This window comes from Adiantum capillus-veneris, chromosome 6 (genome assembly GCF_014529385.1).
Source record: "Adiantum capillus-veneris isolate H3 chromosome 6, ASM1452938v2, whole genome shotgun sequence".
In the NCBI taxonomy this organism is placed as follows: domain Eukaryota; kingdom Viridiplantae; phylum Streptophyta; class Polypodiopsida; order Polypodiales; family Pteridaceae; genus Adiantum; species Adiantum capillus-veneris.
The window spans coordinates 87,949,336-87,976,787 of record NC_140936.1 but is presented as its reverse complement, the minus strand read 5'-3'; the positions used below and the strand labels follow the sequence as shown (position 1 = coordinate 87,976,787).

Sequence of the window (27,452 nt, the reverse complement as noted above, 5' to 3'; positions counted from 1 at the left end):
GTCCTCAAGATCGAATAGCTCGACCCAGTGGAGTACACATTGACGTTTATTGACAAGCAAGCGTCTTGTCATTACGGATGTTTAAGGTGTCATTTTTGCACTACATGTTTTTAGTGCGACGCTCAAGCGAGTTTTTGATAATCTTAAACTCACATAGATGATCTCTACCACGGAGTATAGACGCAGCAATAGGTTGAGACAGCATGGCTATCCATAAGAGCTAGCCATTTCACTTGTGTGGATATCCGGCTCCCTCTATAGCAAACTACATATTGCCTATGGACATATTGTTTTGGGGTAAGACCCGGCCAGTGATTGCTACATCTCCCCATAGGCATTGAGGATCACAATTGATCTACTCTCGTTATACTTTCAAGGAAAGAAGCCCGCAATATAGCATGTGGCAGCGGACGAATTCAACTTCTCCATTTTATTCCAATCATTTTGTACACGGTTGACTACGTTGGTGACTGTTACCTGCTAGTTGAGCAGTTTCCACAAAGAGTCTTACCAAGGGGTTTGACGACGTAGATTCTAATCCACGGGCTTGGGTTGCAAAGGCAACACCCAGGGTTCCTAGTGCAACGTTGTTTGTTTTTTTTCAGGTAGGGGACGTGCTCCTCTCCACTTGAATACGGGTAAGTGAACATTATGTTCAAATCTCCTGGTACGCATCGATTGATTTGGTGTTATTCCATTTTTAGTATGATTTTCTTGGTTTTTCAAGACGTATAAGTATACAGAGAGAAGGTGAGAAACTCACGGGTCATTACTATGCAAGTCAAGAGGGGAGGAAAGGGAGTGGAGGCCCTGTTTGAGGAGGAGGGCGGCATAGAGTTGGGGCATGAGGGAGTGAAAGAGCACGCACATTGCATGGTGCCAACTTTTGGTTGGGGAACAAAACGGACTCAAATTCTGGCGAGGGCAAGTCGCATGGGCAAAAATATTGGTTGTAGGTAGTTGTAACCATATGCAATAGACGAGGGAGCCCATGAAAGGCCTTGGGGGCTAAGGTGGTTGACTCACAAGGGGATTGGAGAGGTTGCCACATGGAAGCCCCTTCCCGGGATCGTTCAAGTTCCGACATCTCAATAAGCGCCAAGCAAGTATTCACACCCACCTAATCAAACAAACTTTCAAAAAACATTTTTTCCATAATTTATTTATAAGCTAATGCCCTTCTTACAACAGAAAGGAAGATGCCATTGTGAACTTGCCATGTGGCACTAACGGACAAGCTTTATTCAACGGTCCATAATTGCTATTAATATAGATATATAGATATACATAAGACAATTCTTAGCTAATGCCCTTCTTACAATAGAAAGGAAGATGCCATTGTGAACTTGCCATGTGGCATTGGCGGACAAGCTTTATTCAACAATCCATAATTACTCCCTAGAGTTACATTCTTTACTAAGGCCTTCTGTGGGCCAAAAAGGGTGAAAGCCACAATGGCCCTCATAAGATGGTGGGATAGTGAGGGTGGCCCCTAAGTTAATGCCTCCTTTTCATCACTAAATAAGATAATGAATGTGTAGCCTCTTGCTTAATGCCTCGCTTAAACACTTCTTTTTAAACATGAAATAAGATGATGATACAGTCTCTTAGAAAATGAGTCTTTCCAACACTCATAAAACGTAAGAAAAACATCGACGCCATATACCCCTAATCTACGAGCTTAATCCAATGGTCCACAAATTCTCACCTAAGTTAATGCCTCCTTTTCATCACTAAATAAGATGATGAATGTGTAGCCTCTTGCTTAATGCCTCTCTTAAACACTTCGTTTTAAACATGAAATAAGATGATGATACAGTCTCTTAGAAAATGAGTCTCTCCAACACTCATAAAACGTAAGAAAAAACATTGATTTTTCCATATGGCCCTAATCAATGAGCTTAATCCAATGGTCCACAAATTCTCACCAGCTTAATCCTGTGGTCCTCAACTGCTCCCAAGAGTTGCAAGAGTCGACCAAGGTTGCTTACATACCGGGTGCCCAAGTTTGGGCAGAAGGTGCGCAAACAGACTTGAAGGCTAGGGTGGCAAAATGCGTGAAGGATAACGTGTTGGACAACAATTGCCCCCTACCCATGGGTCCATCGCCTAGAAGGATACATTCCTTTTGAGCTGGCAATTCGACCTGTCGAGTTTAGTTGGGCACAAGTGGCTCTCGTTACGTAATCTGCATGCGCCCATGCGAAAAGCTGGATGAGCGGGCAGCGTCGGGGGTGTATCCACCCTAAGTAGGCCAAAAAATCTATCCTCTCTCCAACTTTAATTAAAGGAGAAAATGTCGACGTGGCACCACGTTGTTGGTGGATTGTGAACTTTGTCTACGTGTCAATGGCTCTCATGCAGAGCAAAATCCGAAGAAATGCAGGATTCTAGTCTGCTGCTGCATGTTAGAACCCAGCATGGCGGCCGTCCTGCAAGAAGTATCCATCTTCATGCAAGCAAGTTCCATCAGCATTGCCGCAGGTAATGGAGCCCTGACCTCTCTATCTCCACGCTGTAGGGTTTTCCCGCTTTCTTGTCAGTGGCCCATTTCTGCATGCTTCGGGGCTTCCCGCGGAACTGTCTTCTTGAGGAGAGCAGTCGGAGATGGCAATGAAAGTATCGGATCCCCCACCGTCCTCCCATCTGGCGAGTGGCCTGAGAACTTTTCCATTCTTAATTTCGAAGATTTGTCCAAGCACTATGAGTCTGTTCTTTTCAAAGAAGAGGTAAATATTGCATGTTTCAACTACGCATTTAGTATTGTTTTTGTTAGGTATCGTAATTTTTGTTTGTGCACCCATGACGACCACTTCTTGAACAATAAGATCTGGTTAATCTTGGTGCGTTTGTAATGCTGCAGTAACCCAAAATTGCACGCATTTTGTCCTGCATAAATCTTCAACACGATGATGAGAGAATGCGAGCTGCTATAATTATTTACATAACTCTGCAAATTGCCTGAGGTTCTTGTTTGACACCTATCTTTCATCTGGTCTTTTTGTAAGGCGTGCTTTGCCACCATGCCTCTTGCTGCATGCTTTGAATCCAGTCTGTTAAATAAATGGTTGAAAAATTTCGTCAAAAATGAAGTAGGGATGCAGAGGACAGAAAATTCACAGGGAGCTTTAGCAGGTTTATTGTGGGAGGAGGACATTTATAAGCTCCTCTACAGGTTCAGGAGGGGAAACTTTTTTTTAGAATTGTGCGAAATTGGACAGTCAACATAAGCATGCTATGCCTATACACCTAGACGTACGTAGAATATCATAGAGACATATACAGATACATATATACGGCGTACTTATGTTTTTTATGTATAGACATATGAACAGTCTCTGTGAATAGAACACTGCAACACAGCATATGGTTATCTTTTAGAAAATTTTCTGAGACATTACCCCACATGCATACATAGATAATGAGTGTGTGAAAAGAGCATTTCAGCATAGGATATATCATGATGTACATACACATATACACAAATGTTGACTCTAGTGAAAAGAGTAGAAACCTTTGGCAATGCTTCTTGCGCTAGGGCTTCACATGTGCAATTTTTGTAATCTAGTAATGTTATGCTAATTGTTTTTATCATTTATGGGACGTGTACCCTATCAACTACCTTGCTATTACATTCATTTTTCCTATCTAGTGCTATGCTTAATCATGGCTGAGTCTCCCTTGCATCTCCGGAGCCATGATAGGAGCTCAATGTGAGGATCTGTGTTCTAATTCTAGTACTTCATACTTATTCACTATGTATCTGACTAGAACTTGAAAAGATAACTCTAACAAGAGACTTAGGAGACTGTGTGTTTGATTGATTGAATGAATGAAAACTGAGTACAATAGACTCCTTAAATAGAAGACGACAAGTCACAAATGAAAGGACACGTCTCATTGTGAAGAGAAATGACTGTAGACGTAAGGACATATTCTTTGGACGAAGAGCTTCAATCATTGGTTAAAGGGATGTGACCAATCGTCGAAGGAGTTTGGCTTTTGGCGAAGAGGCATGTCTCTAGCGAAGAGTTGTGACCATCTAAGCTTAGGGGTCCTCCTTGGCATGTCACTTCTCGTATTTGCAACTAGGACTAGATGTAATAGTGTAACAGTCACAATCGTGACATTCCCTCCCATTTAAAATAAAACCTAGGGATAGTTGTAGAAACACTGGGAGGAAATGTATTGTTGTAGTGCTTTTGCATTCGAAGATCTAAATGTCAAGCTCTATGTCATCGCAGTTTATTGACCATAATTATTTTGCAAAACTTAAAAACAATCATATTTGGAACTTGTCTCATCATGAGTATCACATTTGCAACTTGGTAAGAATTCTTATTGAAATAAGGGCTTGTAAGGAATCTTTATGTACTTCTAGTGAAACTATTGGTAAACTAAGTTGAGTTCACCCGATGAGGTCCCAATATGCTTGTCAACTTTCATACAACATGTCCACTTGCTTATTTATGGTTTGGACAACCTGTATACATTCTTGCTAGTGTTACAAACGGGAGTGCACATGAATAATCAACAAGCTGAAAATAAATAATTTTTCAACTAAAAAGAGTTAAAGAAGAAGATCGACACAGTACTTGGGACCAGAAGATGGGCTGGTCCCCTCCCTTAAAGAGAATTTTTATTAGGGAGAATCTTTTTACAAGCACAAGAACCGGAGTGACCCCTCTATTTAGATCTTCCGACCCGATGCTCAATTTTCTTCCCGTGCGAGAATTTCTCGAGAGATGAGCTCTCAAATTTGTTTCCGTCGCTTCCCCTAGCGTGAAGCTCTATAGACTATTCCCGATTCTTTTTCCGAAATCTCTGAGCATAGGCCGAGGCCTCCTCGCTCCTCCGTAATGGAGTATCTGTAGAACACACACGAACACGAGACAACAATTCGTATGGCGAATTCACAATTGATACCTGTCGCTCCCAGTCAGAAAAGCGGTCTCCGTGCTATGTAGTCTTGTGATCACTTGTGCCTCCTTCCCGGCAGAGTCTTTTCCCAAGCCAGCGCTGGCAAAATCTCTTGCCCAGAGAGTGGGGCGAGCGTTGTTTTTATAGGCTCTAAGGACCGGCAAGAATAGCCGGTCCGAACCCGGCCAAGGATCGTAGAGATAGAGAGTGAGGACTTGCATTGGCAGCTAGGGAGAGGAGAGAGTTTGTGTTGGCCGTTTTTGCAGCCGTACAGAGATTGCTGGTCTTTTTAGTTATAAGCTCTTACTTTAATTTAAGTGGGCTGCCCTTAAGTGGGTGGCCGCCGGCGGCCAGTCACTTCTTTTAAAAAACGTGAACCTGGACAAAACTTCATAAAACTCAATGAGCTGAAAATTGATGCTGTGCAGTCACATTCCAGGCGTCCCCGCGTGCAGCTCTCAAACGCAGATGCAATGCAAACATAGATTCCTTGCGGGAAAGCATTCGTGCTTCCCGGAAATTACTTAAAAATATACCGCTTTTTTAGAAAAAGCTTCTTAGAACCCATCTTTATTCTTGGGCTTGCGTCTTTACGTGTATTCCTTTTTCCAGTTTGGGTTTCCTGCCAAACCAACGAAAAATTCCCTTTTCGATGCTCCCGTCACCCTATCACGTGACGTATCAGGAATATTCGTTTCCCAGTCTCTCCTACCAAACTAACGGGTACAACCCTTTCCCGATGTTTAATGTCACCTATCATATGACACATCAGAGTTGTTTGTTCCTGATGGTTTTCAATAATTTCAGTAGGTTTACAATTCCTAACCTTATGGTTCAAGAGCACATATTTAAATATCCTAATTTCAATTTAAAAAAATTACAAAAAAAAAAAGAAAAATAGTCCATTTAGCAACAGCTAACACAAAAGGCAAGATGGCAAGCCATTCCTAAAGTCCGTTTGCATTTTTTTGAGGAAAAATGCAGACAAACTTCACGAATGGCTTGCCATCTATGAGAGTGCACGTGTGTAGAAGCGTGAGAGAGGAGAGAGAGAGAGAGAGATAGAACACAAACGTTGATGTAGGGGAAAAGGGGGCGATCAGCCCCCATGACTACTAGAGCATAAGACCGTATAATACTAGATGCTATGTCTATGTGTGCCATATATATGAGTGCCGAGCTGTTAGGTGCAACGGAATGAATGTTTGCGCTTTGCTCAAGATGAGTGCTCCGAACTGTGCTCAAGGTTCCTTTTTGTTCTTATGGAAGGGAGAGCCTTCCGTTCTTAATGAGAGAATGCTATGATCACAAACAAAGTGAATGGACACTGTGCGTGCAAGTGTATGAGACTGAGAGATAGAGAGAGAAGAGAGATACGAGACCAGAGACCTTGTAAAACCCTCCTCCGAAGGCCCCACTCTCGTCGGCGAGAGCGGTCTACTTATGATTGCACAATCTGGTACAATGGTGATGCATGAGACTGATGCAAGTCTAGGCTATCTTGACGATGACGACGGTGATGATGAAGTCGACCGAAGGGCTGAAATCTGCAATCTTTCTACTGTTGTCCAAAAACGCTATGGGTTGAAATCTGTGACTGAGCCAAAAAACCTGATTCTGGGGCTGTTTTCTGTGGGTCTTTGACGCTGAAAATCTGCAGGTCTAGGGCTGAAAACAGAGGTTCTTAAGGCTGAAAGCTGATGGTCTTTCCGGGCCTAAATCTGCTACCTTTATGGGTTGAATTTGTAACTACTTCATTGTTGAAAATTGCTGCATTGCTATGGGTGGTATCTGCTGAAAACGCTAGTCATGGGCTCCCAAAAATGCTAGGTATGCTGATGACAAAAACGCCAGGTGCTGTGGGATGCTGCGGGGAGATCTAATGCAAAAACGCTATCTGTTGGGACTTGCTGACGAGGGTGTAGATGTTGGAAACGCCAGACTAAGATGCTTTGCAAAAACGCTAGTGGAAGGGGGATCTCTTGCTTGGAGGGAATCCACCAAGGCTTGGTCTTGCTGAGAAGTTGTCTGCTGAGCTTGGCTTCTGTTGCCTCTTCTGCCATTTAGTGCTAACTTTGGTTTGCTTATATATTTTCTCACCCAAATTGCCCTACCTACTTTTGTTGGAAAGTCACTTAAATTAATAAGTGAAAAATGCCAAAAAGAGGTAAAATAGGCTAAATGCACTGGGAAATTCCCCCGAAGGATTCTGATGGGAATGCTTATGATCATGCTGTGTGCAACCAGAGGATATGCATCTACACCAAGTGACTGGGCATGCACGGTCTACGAATTGACTCACAAAAGTGCCAGATCACTTCTAAATCTAGACTGACTGGATTGACTAAACCCTGATCATGTTGTAGCTTGTCCACGGACACATAAGGTTGGATGTGTCACGTGACATCCCCTCCTTTTCAAAGTGAGGTACTGGTACCGAACTGTATGGCGTCGAGGGAGATCGCCAATTGCATCTGGGATCTTGGAAGGGACTCTTCGCCGGCCCACTCTGATGTGTGGGTCATGCGGTACTTGAACTTCCTAAAGGTCTGCAACACTTTCTTCTTTGGGTCGCGCCGAAAGCGACACAAAGTCTTGTGTGGCTCCTTCAATGCTTCAACTTCGTCGAGAGTCATGCTTTTTTCTTCTTCAAGAATCTCCATGGCTGAAAATTCATGAAACCACTTCCAACACAAAAACATGAACATACCCATTCCATGTAAAGTGAGTGGAAAAAATCTTGTTTTCTCTAAAGACTTTGTATGCAATGTAGATGAACATAGAGACGGAGTGCCAAACCATTCACCATACACACGCAAACAATGAGATCGAATCTTTCTCTTCTGATCTAAAGCAATCAACTGTGGCAATTCACAACGGAAATGCCCATGCTTGGTGCTCATACTTTCATGTGCTCTTCCTACAAATGTGTCATGCCAAGGAAGAGACATGGAATGTGACTTCCTTGAATGGATACTTTTCAGCTTTTCATGAATAATCCGCATACATTTTGTGCTCATTCATGAGTGAAACGTGCTCCAACGTACAATGTCATGCCTAATAAAAGGGATCACATAAAGACGCTGACTAAAATACAGGAAACGATCACGAATGAAACACTCGAACAATGCGTGCATATCAATCATGCGAACACATAATACTTCCTGTGAGGGTTCGTTGGACCTAGGCTCAAGAGCCAAGATCGGTCCTTCGTGATTGATCGAATCTACAAATTTAGTGCTAACTTTGGTTTCCTTATATATTTTCTTACCCAAATTGCCCTACCTACTTTTGTTGGAAAGTCACTTAAATTAACAAGTGAGAAATGCCAAAAAGAGGTAAAATAGGCTAAATGCATTGGAAAATTCCCCTGAAGGATTCTGATGGATTCTGATGGGAATGCTTATGATCATGCCGTGTGTAACGAGAGGATATGCATCTACACTAAGTGACTGGGCATGCACGGTCTACGAATAGACTCACAAACAAGGTAGCTAGGTACGTAGTGTTCAGTACAAATTTGGTACGTAAGGTACATAGTACAAAATGGATTGAGTTTTTAGGTATGTAAAAATTCGTCCTTTTTTTCAAAAACCAAAAAGCCTAAAACTGAGAGTACTTCATACCTTTACTTATGCATTCACTAAGACTTCAAATAAAGACTAGAGTCCTCGACTCTAACCGAACAGTGAAAACACAAAGCTGATCAATGTCTACAGCCAAACAGTGTCAAATGTCTCATGTCATGGTCTCATAAAACTAAGAGCATAAAAAAGAGTACATATTGATAATCCAAGATTGAAGTATGAAGTCTTGACTCTAGTAAGTTTTGTTGCAAACCTCACAATGTATGTTTTTTTCCTTTGAAAAAAAGCATCTGTACGGCTCCCTATCCATACGTACGGATCTATACTGTACAGCTGTACTGTACAAACCTATCTGTACGTTGTACAGATGCAACCTTGCTCACAAAAGTGCCAGATCACTTCTAAATCTAGACTGACTGGACTGACTGAACCCTGATCATGCTGTAGCTTGTCCACGGACACATAGGGTTGGATGTGTCACGTGACACGAGCTCTAGAGATGCTACCCCACGACCCAACATGGAAAATAAGGGAGTGTCCCATAAGCGCCCAAATCACGTGGGCGATCGGCACCAAACTCGGGCCGCCGTACAAGGTACAACCTAGACTATGGGTTGGCCAGCCCGGAGACACTAGCCGTATAAGGAAGTGTCCTAGACCTTTTCAAAACAGCAGAGTGGTGTAAGTCTTAACACCATCTTGCTCTTTGTACTAACAAGATCACATACAACTTTCCCAAACCATCAATAGACAACAAGGCAAGCCATATGTAAAGCAGCAAGCACAAATTGTAAGTGTGTAAGTTGTTTCAAAATTTCCTTTTCATTTTTAAGAGAAAAAGCACGAACAATCTTCAAGAATGGCTTGCCATCTTGCCCTTTGAGTTGACCACTTCGTATACGGATTGCCCAAACCATAAATAGGTAACTACTAACTGCAACTGATGCCAAAACGCTAGGTTGGATGCTCCCTTTATAGGCAAGAATTGGGCTTGAAGGTTTAGGTAGGGCAAAATTGAAAGACAAAGTTTTAAAAATAAATCTTTAAACGATTTATTAAGTAAAGTTGACTTCGGCTAAGTTACTGGGTTAAATTGTCGCACATCTGTCCACCGGGGAATCCGATCGACGCGGGGAATGGCTCGTTGGATTCCTCTAACCTAAAACTACATGTACGTCATGCTAGATGCCCACCGTATTGTAATGACATCTGTCAAAATGCGCATTTTGACAAACCATTTATGCAAGAGGATTCCAAAACTAGAAAATTGACTCTACAAGTCGATGAAGCATGTCCACATGGCACATATAGCCATGTGCACGTGACATCTTTGGCCTCTACGAGATCTTAATAAAATCTTTCTTTTGTTCTTTAAAAAAGAAAAAGGCTATTTTGTAGCTCTTTCAAAAACTTCCAAAGAGAAAGACAGAATAATAAAGTGTGAGAGAGCGAAAGAGAGCATTTGGGGTCAAGCTTGAATCTGGCTTCCACCTACTTCTATAGAGCTCGATGCCGTACCCATTTCTTGCATCCTCTTCTCTACTCTTTCCTCTGAGAGTACCAATTTTCTCTTTCTAGGCTGTTTCTTTCTCTAAAACAGCTCTCTTTTCTCTCTCCTTGACCATAAAATGATGGCTTTGGACCGGGAGTATGGTTTTTATTTTACTTGCCCTTTTAACCACGTTCAGCATGTGTAATTGGTATGAATTCTTGATGTGTCTCAATCTAGTTTCAGATTCCTCCCCAGGTTTTAACTTCCATAAAACTACTTGTTTTAGCATCTGAACAACAATAAGGATTTTCCTGTATGCCTGGACATCCCCAGGAAGTGATCTGATCTAGCGTTTTGCTACTTGGACATTTTTGACTAAGTGATACGGTCTTATGCAGGCACAGCCATCGACATTTCTAGCAGACGTAATGTCAACCACTATTTACACAGCACGACCAGGTCAACGCCTGGAGGAGATTGATCACCATTTTATTCATATCTCAGGATTGCCGGTGATAAATGAGAATCTGGAGTGTATTGGAGTCTTATCTAAGAAAGACAAATCCAAAGCGACCGATGGGGTAAAGCTCTCACGATTTCACTTTCCTAGTTCTCTCAGGGTATAGGGTTGTTAAAACTAACAGTGGATGAAGCTGGTCTATACTGGTAGTTAGAGAGTGGGTACACATTCTAAGTATTCATAATAAAAAGACAGCTTGATTAGACGAGATGTATACAATAATTACAATGAGCCTATATATAAACTTAGAGATAAGAGTCAATCCTCCTGACACATGGCCTTACAACAAGGCTTATATGTTGCTTCTCATGGCTAGCTTTATGGGCTATGCTCATGTTTATCTACATGTAAGAGGAGGTTCACACGAGACGCGACAAAGTTTGCATCCCAATATTTACCTGATACATTTAAGAGCCCGAGGTTTTTTTCGCAGTACTCACCTCGTTGTTGCATGTTTGACAGTTGAATTCAAAAGTTCAGGAGGTCATGAGTAGCCCTCCCATAACCTTACCTGCAGACAAGACGGTATCAGGTAAATCAGTCAGCCATGTGGATCTTCTATTTTTCTCACAAATGTTGAAGACTTCTGAAAGTTTTTCCCATCAGATGCTGCAATCTTGATGTTGAAGCACAAGATACATCGAATTCCTGTTGTCAATCATTCAAGACAAGTTGTTGGTACGTTTTTCCAGACCCGTCGTTAGATAATGTGTAGGTCTTTATACAGTTTGCACGAGGACGACATAGGATAAGCTCATTTCCCTTTTTTGGCCACAACTTTGTACCCTCTTGCTAATTAACAAGAGGGTAAGCAATCTTTTTGGCTTCTAATACTGTCTCTGATCCCTCACCCTCTACTTCCTTGATAAGTTAGTGAAATTATATCAATCAAAGTGACAAAACGCGTGTGCGCACGCTCAGAGGCATGAAATCACTGAGTTTATTATTGGTTACAGAGAACACAGAAAATAGCATGAAATGAGATTTTCCTATTTGTATGCAGGTATTGTCACCAGGACGGACATATTTAGCGCACTGGAGGGGAAATCGTCTTCATGAGTGATGGGTGATTAAGCTGGGCTAAAGCAAGCAACAGAAACTCTGCGTAGTGTGATGGGATACATACTTTAGTCTTAGGTCACATGCAAAGTCAGCTGGTTTACTAGAATAAATTTGATGCGGTCTTGTGAGTGGAAGTGTGGCTTTTACTATTTTCAAGTTTTGTAAGATTCATGTGTCATGTAAACACTTATGACTGTACTTGTATTGTGTGGACTTCCCTTGAGAGAAACTGATTAATGAGAAGCTTATTTTAAGGGTACAATCAAAAGTACTTTTCTGGTTGTCGCCCTTTCGACATTGTGTAGGTGTCCTTTTGGAATGAAAAGTGCCACATTTTAGTACATTGGCAAGATGTTAAGGATCAACATGGGAATGTGTTTTGAGGGTCCCAAAGCTTACCGACCACAAGGAAAGTCTGAATACAAGCCTTGAGTTTGTATAGACAGACTTTGGCCAAGATTGATGGAGAAATAACCTTTTGCACACTAAGATCCTTAAGCAATCACTTGGTGAGTCTGTCCACCTTTGTAGCTGTTGCTAGTTGCCTTAATTTATGCCTCAATTGAGTTAAAAGTGTGCGTGCACACACACATACGCACCACACACAATTGCTTGTAGCATTTGTCGATGAGTATTATTGCCTTGTTCTTAATGAGCCCAAGTGTTTCATCTCATCTGATTGTTGTCATGGTATTCAAATTCATTTGCAACAATTTTGTTAAAGCTCTCTTAGCACAAAACCCTAAAACAAGTTTAAAGGGCGCTTGTTCTTTCGGTGGGTTTCATTGATTTGCCATTTAGGTTTTAACCAATCACACTTTGTACTTTGGCAAAGGTGACCTTTGAAGGGAGGTATTGATAATCTTTCCTTTCAAGGTGCTGGTGCCTTTCAGCTTTAGCACGGTCCTCACAACGGGCAAAAAATTGTGCGGCGTTGTAGGTGGTCTAGTTCATCTAGTTAGGGAGAAAGAAACGAGGGTCTATTTTGTCTCACATTATGGAATTCTTTTCAACCTTCTTATACCTCTCACTAAAGTAGTTTGAGAGGTTCTTGAGTGAGTTTAACTACAGGTCAATAAGTTTTCAAGGCGTTCTCTTAAGGAAAAGATAATTTTGGCATTTTGTTGATGTGAACTTGTCATGGGTATGTAATTTTAGTACATTGAGACATCTGTTGCACATCAGTGCAATTTTGCTACGTCGGAATATCAAGAGCTCTAGATTGATTATTCCTAGGAATGTCTCGATTTTTTTTGAGCTAACTTGAGTTGTTTTTGTAGATATACGGTAATTGCGACGATTACCCTTCTTTCAAGAAGGGGAGATGTCACAAATTGTTGACGTGTCGAGCCATTGAAGACCCGATGGGTTAGGGCTCTTCGAGCCTAACCTAGCCAACTTGCAGATTTTGACCAAGGGGCCTAAACCATAACAAGAAGTAACATAAGAAGTAGAAGCATCATAAGAAGTCTTACCAACTTATAGATCCTCGCAAAGTGGGGTAATTTTATAAGAAGAATCTACCAACTTATGGGACAACGTCTGCTGTGGCCCAAGTAGAGCTAATTTAAATAAAACATGACCACACTCACACAAAACCTCTTATGTAGATGATGATGTGGCAATTGTTGAAATGCCTATGAATTGTGTTGACAGTGCCACGTGGCAACCTGCACGTGTTACGTTGTTATTGATGATGTGGCATGTGTGGATCTTCGAGTTTTCAGCTATTGTCTGCTTTTGGAATCAGATGCTTTTAAGGCTTGTAGCTTTTCATGTAACTCTTTTGCGAGGCCAAGGGCCTTTAAATACGTGACAAGGGCTCATTATTTGGCATGCTTTCACGAGAAGTTGCATGTACATGATGTTGTCGTCGTATTGAGTTCAAGCAATATAAAGAAATACCGAAAGGGGTGCCAAGGTTTGGGCCCTTGAGGTGAAACTCTGCCACTCCACGTCTTGTGTGTCGCGCTTCTCTTTCAGTTTAGTGTTAATTTGAATTGCTTAAAGTTGTTCATCTGTTCTTTTTTATTCTTTTTGATTGGCATGTGGTGCCCATCCCGTTACAACGCTTCAGAAATCAAGAAATGCTCTAAGAAGTAGAGAGAATGATTGTGATATAATATTCTTTCTTAAGGAAGATGCAAAACGATTCGGAAGGATACTATGATATAATATTTTTTTGAAAGTAAGATGCAAAATGATTCGAAAGGGTGCTTGTGCATTTTGCAACATACCTTATTTGCCAATTGGCTGTGAAGCCATAACATCACATGGTAACTATGAAAGTTACCTTGATTTGTCAATTAGCTGTGAGGCATTATCTCAATAACATTCATTTTAGATTTTAAGCGAAAAATGATTTGTGTCCACTATGCACAAACTCACACTATTATCCTATTAGAATTATCATTGTCAAGGACTAATTGTAACCTTTGATACACAATAATTAGTTGATAAAAAAATCCATCAATAAGCAAGCTTCTTACAATTAACACATTTAATAGCATCATCCACTCTCACTACCGCTACTCTATTACTTTCTCTTCCTATGCAAAACTGTCAAAAATCACCCTACCTTAGAACTCCAAAGCAAGAAGAATTTCTTAGATTTGCAAGAAGTGGCAAAGCTGACTAGAATTAAGCCATAAAAGGATCTATACACAAAAGGAAACTTTAATATATAAAGAACTCATAAGACCAATACAGAGATATGTAGGAGCTTCTACACCCAATTCAGAACCAAAACCTACATTGAATCATGTAAACTTTCCACATTAAGATGTCGAAGTAATTTTTGGTATGGTCTTTCGAGATCTCATCCTCACACGTTACTTAACTAGCTTTTATGTGCAAATAATAGAGAAGGAAAAAGCTAGAGCTCTTGCATGCGTGCTCACACACACAAGGAAGCACACAATGGACAAGGCACACCAACGATATGTTGCTAAGGTTTTCATACTAGATGACAATCAGCCTCAAAATTTGTATTCTTGATTCTAGAAGTAGCGTCTGCACCCTTGCTACCTCAAAATGTTGAAAATTACAACACCCATATACTCAACGAGATGGCAAGATACTAGATGACAATCAGCCTCAAAATTTTTATTCTTGATTCTAGAAGTAGCGTCTGCAACCTTGCTACCTCAAAATGTTGAAAATTACAACACCCATATACTCAACGAGATGGCAAGATAAGGGGCTATCTCTCTTGAAAGGTAGATCATGTTCGCTACCTCCGCCAATGATACATGTACCATAGCCCAAAAAGTAGTGCAACTCTCCCAAATCCTCCCAATTTCCTACTTGAGACTCTTTACATTCTCAACTTCATCCTCATGATTGTTTGCCACCAATAATCAAGTCACATGTATAGATGCATATGATTACAAAACCTCCCTCATTCTCCTACACATACAAGGGAAGATCCGCATTATCAATATGAAAACCAATAGTAATCAAGTAACTTGCAATCATCTCATGCAAAGCTCTAGGTGCTTGCTTTAGTCCGGTTTTCTTAGATTACATACATACCTGGGATGCTACACATGATCATACCACGTGGCTATTCAATATACATCTCTTCTTGTAAGTGACCACATAAGAACACATTATTCATATCCATTTGATGCAAAACCAAGACTTATGTGGTAGGCACTATAATAATGATATAGATAGTAGCCATCTTAGCCAGGAGGTTTAATGTCTCCTCATAGTCAATGTCGTAAGTTTGTGCTTACCTCTTTGCTATCAGTATAGCTTTGTATCTACTCATCGAGTCATTGGATTGTGTTTCCATTTACATCCAATAACACTTGTTCGTTTTGGGGAAATGTCTCCAAACACTATGTCTCATTAGAATAATTGTAGTTATCTTCTCATCGTTAGCTTGACCCCACTTTGGATCTCTATCATCATCTTCAAAACAAGTAGGCTCTACATCCTCCTGAATCTTTCAAACATACTTACAATGGAAAGCTATATAGCTGTCATAATTCAATCATATAGAGGACTTCTTACTTTCCTAGTTGTAACGGTCTAATCATTGCCACTTGCTCTATCTTTTGCCTACATCCTTCATGCAATTGGAGCCTTCCTAGAGGGTATATTAAAATCCTCATCAAGACTTTTCTCTGAGCCGCTTGATTCACCATCATCATGATATGCACTCAAACTTGAAATCCATGGGATATCATCAAACTTTTCTTTCCGTTTCTTGATATATTTAATGAATTTTCATGACTTACTCTTTTATGCAACTTGCTATTCCTTCACTACACAAATTGAACTAGGTGACCTTGCACTCCACTGAAACCCTATGATTGAGCATTATTGTACCTGCGTTCTCCTTTACACTAAAATGTTAGTTCTTTAACTCGTTACAAAACACATCCCTACTCACCCTTACTTGATGCATGACATGGTTGTAACATTTATACCCTATTTTCTTAAGGGAAAATAAAAACTTATTTTAGAGCTTTTAAATACAATTTTGTTTACCTGATACGTACATACAATCATTACATCAAAACACATTGAGATGTGACACCATGTTTTCTACCACTGAGCTTCTCCTTAAGCATCATTTTATGTACACCAACTATGGGAGTCCTGTTCATATTGTATACAAACGTAGAAACTGCCTCAACCCAATTACAACAAGGAATTATCATTCATCATTTCCCTTGCAACTTCTGTAATGTCCAAAGTTCTCCCACTCAGCAAAACCGTTTTCTTGCGAAACATACGTGCATGTGACTCATCATAGAAATAATCTCACCCTCCATCTTCCCTTATGTATTGCATATAATTTCCTGTCTACTTTGCAACTATAACCTTGAGACTTTAAAAGTGAGTAAATCGATTAATTTTCTCCTTCACTAAATACATCCATTCCTTCTTTATATAGTCATTAGTGAAGGTAATATAAAAGTTGCATCCACCCATAGACAAAGTCTTTGCTGAACTCCCTACATTGTAATGTTATGTTCTCAATCATACATTTTTGTCATGACGAAAGGATACTTTTTCTAATTTCCAAACTAACAAGCCTCACAAACCTTATGCATTTGAGCCATCCTAAAAATTGGTAATACTAAATCAATCTCTTGAGATTGCTTTGGTTTGCATATGCCAAATGCCAATGTCAAGGAGGACAATATACCAAAGACGGGGTTCAACACTCAATTGGACATTATGAATTTACAGTGATGCGCTTTGGACTTAGAAATGCTCAAGTAACTTTCAACCACCTTATGATCGACATATTTAGAGAACACCTTGATGATTTTTTTCTTGTCTTCTTTGATGATATTTTAGTCTACTTGAAGAACACAAACGCCATGTACGAAAAGTACCAACTTTATGCTAACGGTAGCAACTATACCTTTTTCAATGACAGAGTGGAATACTTGGTGAAATCTATAAAAGGATCTTGTGTATTCACTCTATTCCAAGCAACCAATTCATCTACTTTACTTGTGTGCACACTTTGTTCGAGTCTCCATTATCATTGTAATTAGCATATCATCGCCATGAATGCATCTCTCTCTTATTCTCCCTAATTCTTTCAAGTGGTATCAGAACCTTGGTTGATAGGCTTAGAACTAAGGTAGGCATTTTTATCTCTCTGCTATATCAAATAGCACCCTCTTTTCTCTCCATTTTGATCGGAATCATACTTTTTGTGCATTGCATTTAGCATTGAAATAAGATTTGGGATTGATTTTATTGTGTGTGTATATTGCGCTTATTTTATGCTCCAATCTCTTGAACCCATCATCATCCATTAGAAAAATTCTCTGCAAAGTAGGTGTGTGCATATGGCATGCTCATAGCTTCCAAACGAGCCTACTCATACTCATTTTGGATCTTGTTTGTCCCATTTGAGCTCGGCCAGTATGCCGCAATCGGCATAACTATACAAGCTTTAGCTTTTAATGACAACAATCCGATTTTGGCAGGCGGTTAGGCACACACATCTAAAGTTAGAAGGGTGGGGTCATGAGGTCGTATCTTGCATACTATTTTGAGCATGGATCATGGGTGGAATTTAGGCTTGGTGCTCAACTACAACCCAAGGTGCTTTCGGGTCCATAAAGGGCTTGTCCCATGTGGCTATTTCTTGGTACCGAACGGACACCACAACCTGCATGCATTGCACTTAAATAAATTTTCAACCCCAGAAGAGTCCAGTCCCATGCACGTTTTGTCCAAGCTCAAGCTATATAAAGAGTGGTTCCCATGCAACCTTGTCAATCTAGGGGGCCATCCACAAGCGTTAAACCCCCCCTTTCCCATGGGGCTGTTGTAGCTTTGACCAAAACTTGAGCTTTGAGCTCCTTCCTCACTTGGAGGAGCTTCCCAGACACAGTACACTAAGCTGAGTTTTTGAAGGTGTCTTGAAGGGTTTTGAAGAGCTCATTTCTCATGGGCCTGCACTGTAGCAGCATTAGCAACCACCAACCAAAGAGAAATACAAAGATCAAAGAAAAGACAAAATCAACCTTGCTACTAATACTAAAGAAGATTTTGACTCTGATCAATATATTGTGGACTTAGTCTACACTAGCAATGTTTTGTAAACAAAAAATAGCACTCTTTTGTATTCCATACTTGTGTGTGCTTACCCTTCTATGTCTAGGGGAGGCCTATGTGTAGTCTCTATTATCATTGTGATTAGCATGTCTTTCTTATCCTCCCTAATCCTTTCACTATACGGTTTTTATTTTGTGGTGGTTGATATGTTTATCAAAATGAATCTTATTTTCCATCAAGACCACATTTCCAGCTAAAGACATAGCTCAAGTTTTCATGAAAGGTGTCTTTATATATCACGATTTACCTCGTCGCATAATTTTGGATCGTGATGCTAGTTCACTTTGAAAGCTTTATTCTTAGCCACAAGAATACAATTGGCCTTTAGTACTGCTTATCATCCTCAGACTGATGGCCAAACAAAGAGAACCAATCACACTATTGAAGAAATTTTTTGAGCTTATTGTATGCACGGACAAAATAAATAGACGATGTATTTGTTTGGTAGAAATTGCATATAACTCTTTATTCCACTGTACAATTTGAGTGTCTTCTTTTCAAGATTTGTATGGACAAGAGTGCCTTACTCCATTAAAGTGGATAGACCCACTCATAAGAGTTTCAAGTATCCAAATACATGTTGAATGAGATGCAATTTTAGACTAACCTCATACGCCAAGATATAAAATATAGACAAAAGAGTTATGATAAACCCAAACAATGTACTCGACTCTTTGAAGATGAAGTTATGGTATTTTTGAGAATGAAGCTTAACTGCAGTTCCTTATAAATGGATAAATGTAAGAAACTTAGTGTGAGGTATTACGGACCTTTTGTCATCACAAAAAGAATCAATGACCAAGCTTACTATTATTGTTACCACCTCATATCAAGGTACATGATATTTTTCATGTGAGCATACTTAAGAAATTTGTACTCAACCCAAATCACATTTTTGATGATTCTCTATTGTTTGTTTCAATCGATAATACTTTTGGAGTACACCTTGAAACCATTCTAATCAAACCATCACTAAACACCTCATTAATTGGTCAACTTACCATCAGAAAGACACTACTTGGGAATGCGATGATGCTTTGAGATATAATTATCCAAACCTTATGTCGAGGTGAGGATACCTCATATCTTTCAAGTGCGGGAGGATGTAAGATCCTCATTTTTTGGTTTTGTTTTAAAAATTTAAAAGATAGACTTTTCAATATACATTCCTTTAATTTTTGATCTAGAATGATTTTTGTGCAATGTTGAGAGATTTGAAAGTGGAAAGCAAGGTCCTTTTCGTGTTTTGGTAGGTCAAATGAACCCTTGATTTATTTATTTTTTCTTGCTTTTTGGTGCTTTTTTGTTGAAAGTAGGCTAAATCTTTATGACTTCTAGGGAAGTTATTGTTCAATTTTGTAAACGTTTGCTTTTTGAGTGATTTTTATGCTTTTCAATGAAAAGCATATTTGTTTCCTAGTTGAGGTAGGCTAAGTAAAGCCATGGTTCAATTTTAGAAAAAATGGATTTTTTTAAGATTTTCACAATTTTAAAAAGCCTTTTGTGCTTCTTGACGTTTCTAAAAAGTAATGTGCTTTCGTTCAACCCCAAAAATATTATTTAAGTCATTATAAAAGTGAAGAAACAAATATACGAGATTAAAGAAAATTTTTATGAGAATTTTTTTTATAAAAGACGACACTGTGAATATGTTGAAGCGGTACAATAAGTGTTGTGATTATACCAAGGCACCACGGTGCAGTCTCGTTCACATACGGTCTCATCACTTACTCGGATATCATTTTATTGACTAGGTTATTGTACACACATATACATACACACACATCACTCCCAGTTTCTCTCCCTCAATGGTGAGCTCTCTCTCCCTCTCTCTCATGCACAATTACTCTCTCTCTCTCTCTCTCTCTCTCTCTCTCTCTCTCTCTCAAGTGATTTATCGTCGGGTTTACCCCCTACATGTGATGTGCAGCATGGCATAGATGTCCTGTCAGGCACTAAACTGGTGAGTAAACCACCTTATCATATGAGTGCTAGTGAGGCCAAGGAGGTTGAGAGTCAGTTGGTTGACTATCTCACCCGTGGTTTCATTAGACCTAGCACTTCGCCTTGGGCATCACCAATTCTATTGGTAAAAAGGAAAGATGGTACTATGCACATGTGCATAGATTATTGCGGATTAAATGCCATAACCATCAAGAACAAGTATCCTCTACCTCAAGTGGATGAGTTGTTTGATCAACTCCATGGAGCAAGATACTATACAAAGATAGATCTTTGTTCAGGCTACCATCAGGTGCGTATCCTTTTGAAAGATATCTCTAAAACTGCCTTTAGAACATGGTTCGCGCATTTTGAATTTTTGGTTATGCCTTTTGGTCTAACCAATGCTTTAGCTACGTTTATGACACTCATGGATAATGTCTTACATCCCTATCTTTAAAAATTTGTTGTGGTTTTCCTTGATGACATTCTCATTTACAGTAAGACTGAAGATGAACACATAGAACACTTACGATTAGTGTTCAAACAGCTACGCGCTCACGCTCTATATGCTAAGAAAAGCAAGTGCAATTTCTTTAAAACAAAGATACATTACCTCGGTCATGTGATCTCTTATTCTGGCATCAAAATGGACACTGACAAGGTTGCTGCCTGCCATTCTTCGGCCACATCCCAACACAATTGAGGAGCTTCAAATCTTCTTAGGAATGGTTGGATCTTATTGACAATATATTCGTGATTATGCCAAAATTGCAGTTCCTATGACGGGTCAACTTAAAGCAAAAGGTAAGACCTTTACTTGGGAAGAAGCCCAACATTGCATTTTTGAACAACTCAAGGTAGATGTAGCCACTGCTCCCACCCTAGCAATCGTTGACCCACTTAAGCCGTTTGTGGTAAAGACTGATGCTAGTAATAAAGCAATTGGTGTGGTACTTCTTCAAGAGGGAAGACCTATAGCCTTTGAAAGTAAAAAGTTAGATAGAGCTCAACAAGATTATTATGTCTATGAGAGAGAGCTCTATGACATAATTCACGCTTTACAAAAGTGGCGACACTATTTATATGGTGTCGAGTTTGAAGTAGTTTTTTCCATGAGAGTATTAAATGGTTTACTACTCAAACGGACTTGAAGGGTTGCAAAGCTAGATGGGTAGAGATCCTTCAAGATTATGATTGTAAGCTACAATATCGCAAGGGGCGATATAATGTAGTAGCAGATGCACTAAGTCAGATACCTCGGATTAATTCAAGTCTTGCTTTCACAAAAATATAGAGTGAATTTTTGGAATCATTATGTGGCAAGTGTGCACAAGATCAATCATATGCTAAAGTGTGGAGTTCAGTTTTCAAAAGGGATCCCTCACACTCACATGTCTTTGTACAACCAGACCAACATGTCTCTACACATGCAGATAAAAACTCCAACACATAGAGCTCCACCCCTACTCATCAAGAAGAGCTTAAGCAATGGAAGAAATATTCCATTGATGATGGCTACTTACTCCACAAGGGTAAAGTATGTGTGCCAAAGGACTCAGACACTAGGCGCCAAATATAAATTCACGATAGTCCAAGTGCTGGTCATCCAGGTATTCGTAAGACATATACCGTAGTTCAACGGCAGTTTTATTGGCCAGGCCTACATTATGATGTTCAAGAATACGTACTAAACTGCCAACAGTGCCAAGTAAATAAGGCAAAGTGCCTCAAGGTAGGTGGCCTTTTACATCCTTTAGAGATTGATTTTACAGTAGGACTACCAACTACAAATAGTGGCCATGATGCCATATGGGTAACTGTAGACCGTCTAACAAAGATGGGTCGATCCATTCCCACTAAGACTACGGTTAAGACGCCGGAATTAGCATGGCTATTTGTAGAGTATATATATAGACTCTACGTTCTTCCAGCTACTAGTGCCATTAGTGACAGAGATCAAAAGTTCGATAATCACTTCTGGAGAGTTGTGTTTCAAAAGTTGGAAACTACACTTAATCTTAGTATGGCTGATCATCCAGAAACAGATGGTCAAACCGAAAGAGTTGATCAAGTGCTAGAGGATATTCTACAAGTGTACGTTAGAAAGAAGCAAACCAATTGGGAAAACTACTTACCTATATTGGAATTGGCTTATAATAGTTCAAAGCATGTGACTACAGGGTTTAGTCCATTTATGCTTTTATATGGTTTTCAACGTAGATCACCCGTTATGGTGGGGTTGGCTAAGGAGAAGATACAACAAGCGAAATATTTTCTCCAAGACCATGTTGATATGCTATGAGTTGCTTGACAAAATGTTAAGCAAGCTCAAGATCGATATAAGAAGTACGCAGATGAGCATTGTCATCTTGCTACTTTCAAAGAAGGAGACAAGGTTTTCCTCAAAGTTTCGGAGCATTCAGAAAGTCTGAAGATGGGAAAAGTTTCACCGCGCTATTGTGGACCATTTACCATTCTCAAACGTATAGGTCAAGTAAGTCAGCTCTTCCCGAGCACTCACGAGCTCATCCTGTTTTTCATGTTATCCGTTTACGAAAACAGCTAGGACAAAATGATAATGTCATTGACACAGATGTGTTAGTTGACCTTATCGAACCGCCAAGCATCCCTCATGAACCCGAAAAGATTTTTCATTCTCATGAGCTTCGCACCAGACATCATCTCAGACGACAAGTGTTAGTAAAATGGCTAGATATACATGAAGAAGGTTCTACATGGGAGAATGTCTCCACACTTAAGAAACGTATTCCTACGTTCGTTTTCAAGGACAAAAACGATTCTCCAAGGGGGGGTAATGAAAGGACATGGGTCCTACGGGCAAGCCCATCGGCACGGCCGGACAGTGTGTACGCTAGGGGGAGGCTATAAGATAGCACGGTAGGGTGGAGACTAGCACACGCATTACTCTCCTCCTTTCATTTCCAAAGCATTGTTAGCCCCACATGGGGGGCACGATCCTAGAGCTTCACAATTTATATATTGTAAAGGTGCAATGTCATTGGTATCACAAGGGAGAGAAGGACTCCAATGGAGCTCTTGCCCTTCCCCTCTTACCTGCGCGCAGCGTCGGCACTGTTGCGGCGGTCGTAGGCTTGTGTTGGCATGCGGCAGTCTTGTGTGGCATCCTATTGATGTTGTGGTGGTTTTGGGGACCACTGATGTCAGCCATCATGGTGTTGATGACATGGCCCTGGAGTCAGTTCACACAAGTAGTGCCACGAGCCCCTCCGTTCTTATAGGAGGCGATTGGGCGCTTACTTGGGGCCCAAGTCACCGTAAATCGACCTCCATAAATAGGATGTCTTACCCGCATGAGATGATAAGTAAAGCACCGCTCTAAAAGCAACGGTTCATGTGCGGGCATGCACGGAATTGGATGCGTGTTTGGAGGACAAGAAGTGTGCTAAAAAAGGAAAGTTTCACCCCCTATCATGGGCCCTCTTTTTTATGTTTTGTGTAAGTCTGTAGGGAGAAGAAGCATTGTACACATCCTTTTGCTCAAAAATCAATTTTTGATCGCTCCCTATTGTCAATCTCCCCACCCCCGTTCCTCTTTGTCATCGTTTCTACGCTTTGTGTTGGTGCCGGTGTGTGTGTGGTTTCCAGACCTTGTTTGGTGGTGCAGAGAGGGAGAGAAGTGTGTTGTGCGATGGTCGTGTGTTCGATTGAAGTATTGTGAGTATTGTGTAGGTTTTGATTTCTTGAGGTATGTATACACTTATTTCTGTGCAACATAGGGTGTGCGTTGTGAAAATTGTGTTGTTCTAGAGGTATTACTGAGAGAATTGGGGGTTGTCAATATTGTGGGCTATAGAGAGGCAATATATGAGTGTTTCTAGGTGTGTTTGCATTCCCCCTCTCCAACTTCTGGTGCCCCCACTGATAAGCATTTGATCGCTCATTGGTTGATCATGTAAGGTGGCTTATTCCACAAAGAAGTGATGGCAGCAGGGAGGTATTTCGTGATCTTCATTGGTGAGGAGGATCCGGAGGAGTGGATGGACAATATTGAGTTGTACATGTTGTCGCTGCATATGCTGAATGAAGATAGCAAGATGCACACGATTCCCTATTGATGCAGAGAAAATTGAATGTATGGTTTGATGCTTTGGAGGGAGAACCTATGTTGATATGGCCGGCCTTGCGGGCTCGCTTCCTGTAGGATTTTGGTAAGGAGGTGTCTCTAGTTGATCTATATGCAAGGTTGAAAGCTTTAAGGCAAGATGTAAATGAATTCAAGGTTTTTTAAAACCTTTTTGAAGAGTGTTGGTAGATTTTGTAGCTATTATGCAATTGGCCGACGACGAGTACTTAAAATTGGAGAAATTCATGTCGTGTCTACATCCCAAAAATTTGAGAGAAGGAAGATTTTGAGAGTCCAAAGAATTAAAATGGTGAGGTTGCAATTGCACGAGCAAAGAGTAGGAAAATCAAGAAGAATATCGAGCAAGGTGCATTGGGATATGAATCTATGGCTCCCAGCCCCCGGCTCCAAAGTCCAAAGGAAGAAGACTAAGCGGAGAATCAAGCAAATCGAGGAGTCGCAATCATACTTCATCTTGCCTGTATCTCCTGTCTCCAATCCTTCGGTGTCAACCAAAACAAAATCCACGCCAACAATGCCACCAAATTGTGACTCGGTGTGGCTCTCAATGTGAATGAGCTGGGAGTGGCATACTGCCCAGGTCGAGAAATAAGTCTGTTGTAAGGCTACCATGGGTGAGTGTAAACAACTGTGAAGGTAGAAATCCAATTGATCAGGAGTGTAGAGAGTTCAAAACTAAATGTTAAGTATGGACCCTGATTCACCTCAAAAAACGGTCGGTCAGTTGGCCGGAGGCCGATTTCTAGGCGTACTTGTCTTCTTAAGGGCGGCCACACATGAGCTCATTGGAGAGTCCAACTTTGACTTGTCTACACAAGGGTGGCTACACACAAGAGAGTCCAACTTGGACTTGTCTACACAAGGGTGGCTACACACAACTGCCTCTCATGAGAGAGGGTAGCACTTTTGGCCTATAAAAGGAGGCCTCTTCTACACACAAAAGGCATTGTTTGATGAAACAAGGTGTATGTGAGGTGGTGAGAGTGAATCAAGACGGGTATAATCCCTTGGTAACCTACTTCTAGTTTGAAGTGTAGTGGTTGATTTTTGGTGGATGTAGCTCACATTGGGTGAACCACATAATCATGTGCTCTCTCTCTCTCTCTCTCTCTCTCTCTCTCTCTCTCTCTCTCTCTCTCTCTCTCTCTACTCTCTAATCTCTTGTGTGTGAAAATTATCTCTCACCATTAAGTAAATTACTCTAATATCTACTTAGCTATGTCCTATTTTCCTAAAACTAAAGTCCCTCTCCAATTTGTAGATCCAAGCAATGAACCTATCCAAGCAGAGATCCAAGATCCTCTCCCTAAGTCCATGTGGATGCTCATGTGTAAGCAAGTGATCTCATGTGTCGAGGTCAAGTGGTAAGTGTCTATCCACCCAAGATGGTGGTGTCTTCAATGGGAATGTCGGAATCCCATATGCCATGAGCATGGCCACATCTCGTATGAACTCCTTTGATGAGTGCATAGGTGTATCCATAGCAAACCACAAGTCACCACCCCCTTTGGAGTGCGCAACCGTCGAATGATGGCTTGAATGAATGGATCTCCCAAGGATCGTACGCCCATGGATGATCAAGCCGATGTCCAAGATATCGTGTACTATAGCAGTCATTGAGAGACCGCACATACCACCATCGAATGGTGTCCTGGCAGGAGGTAACTTCATCCTCTGTGAAAAACATAAATCATGTGGGTGTTGTCCATCCAAAACTCAACTACGAAGTGATGAAAAGACTATTCTCCAGTGCTTTTCAGCGTGCTCATACGCTCCCAATAGGGTCCGAAGCAGTGCATAGGATTATCTCTGTGTGCACAGCCATCGGAGGGCTAAAAACAGAGAAAACATAGCAGGTGTTTATGGCTGAAAACTGTAGTAGAATTAGAGGAATCTCACCGGCAAGGCATCGGATGCCAATCCGATGGGGTAGGCAAGATCGAGGTGGATATTGACAAGTGCTCCCCCTCTGTGCCATCCAAAAACACTACTCCCCTAGAAAAACGCTAGAGGTAGAAAAAAATGCAAATGGATGAGAGGTGTTTCCGATGACAAAACAACCTAAGAAGGCTAGCGCTTGCAGCCTGAAGGTGATCACCAGGTGTGGGAGCAAAAAACATAGGTGGAGGGAGGTCCTCCACGACGAAAAACCACCATAGTCCATCATGAGCATGTGCCTGGCTTTTGCAAAACGCTGGCATGTCTGTAGAAAATGCGGGCTGATTTGATCCCTTCGGAGGAGGACCTCATGCTGATGATGAAGCGTTGGTCCCATGGAGAGCCTGAAGCTGCTGATACCATGTGAGACTGCACCTGTGTGGAAGCGTGAGAGATTCAAAGAGAGGAGAGAGAGAGAGAGAGAGAGAGAGAGAGAGAGAGAGAGAGAGAGAGAGAGAGAGACAAATGCTACATGTAGGGAAGAGGGGGCTACACCCCCCCATGACTACCAAAACAAGAGACCTGTGATACAACATATTAGTACGTGTGGTGGCTACCCCCCTTGGCCTCACATATATAGGTGCCCAATTGGAGATCGAGTAGTGCAAGGAATGCTCCCACAACCCAGCATAATATGAGTAGGGTGCTTGGACAAAAGAGGGGCAGCGAAGTGGAGGTTGGACAATGCAACCTATATGATTATGCTATAGGTGGTCATCCCGGAGGCACACTAGCCGCGCATGCATGCCCTAGACCTGTGAAGCAGAAGAGTGGTGTAAATCTAACAACCTTGTCACCCCTCTATGGCTAGTTGTCCTGAAATGTGGAAGTAAATTCTTGCATGAGAATGAAGTGCAGTTGGATTTTGTTGTCTCAGCTTGAATCTGGCTCATATCCATGTATACTAAGAAACAGAGAGTTGTCGTATGAACCATGCTCTCTTGGCTTGGTTCATACGGACCTCTAGTGAAAAAGCATTCACACAAGTTGCAAAGCCCCCCCAAGTTCGTATGATAATAGCATATTCCAAAATTTGGAACCTTCTATGCAATATGCCTAACATTGAAGCCTTGCTTCACATAATTACATAAAAAAGATAAGATAGGATGGAGATTGTGTGCTCATAGCCAATGGGTGCCCTGTTGATATACAAATATCATGGAAACATAAAGCACCTTAGATTGCCCAACGTGGACATAAGATATTTCAAGAAACTTACCTATCAAACTTCATCTAACTACAAACCCTTTCTTCACCAGAGCAACT

The 27,452-nt window shown here is 40.9% G+C and overlaps 1 protein-coding gene across 1 annotated transcript; it reads left to right on the top strand.

The window, feature by feature from the left end:
• Window positions 1-2,333: 2,333 nt before the first annotated feature.
• On the top strand, window positions 2,334-11,849 carry LOC147455850 (uncharacterized). Its single transcript, XM_086514499.1, has 5 exons — window positions 2,334-2,729; window positions 10,398-10,580; window positions 10,982-11,051; window positions 11,126-11,197; window positions 11,523-11,849. Exons 1-5 carry the CDS (start codon window positions 2,406-2,408, stop codon window positions 11,576-11,578), a joined length of 705 nt encoding a protein of 234 aa, XP_086370625.1. The 5' UTR covers window positions 2,334-2,405; the 3' UTR covers window positions 11,579-11,849.
• Window positions 11,850-27,452: the final 15,603 nt, after the last annotated feature.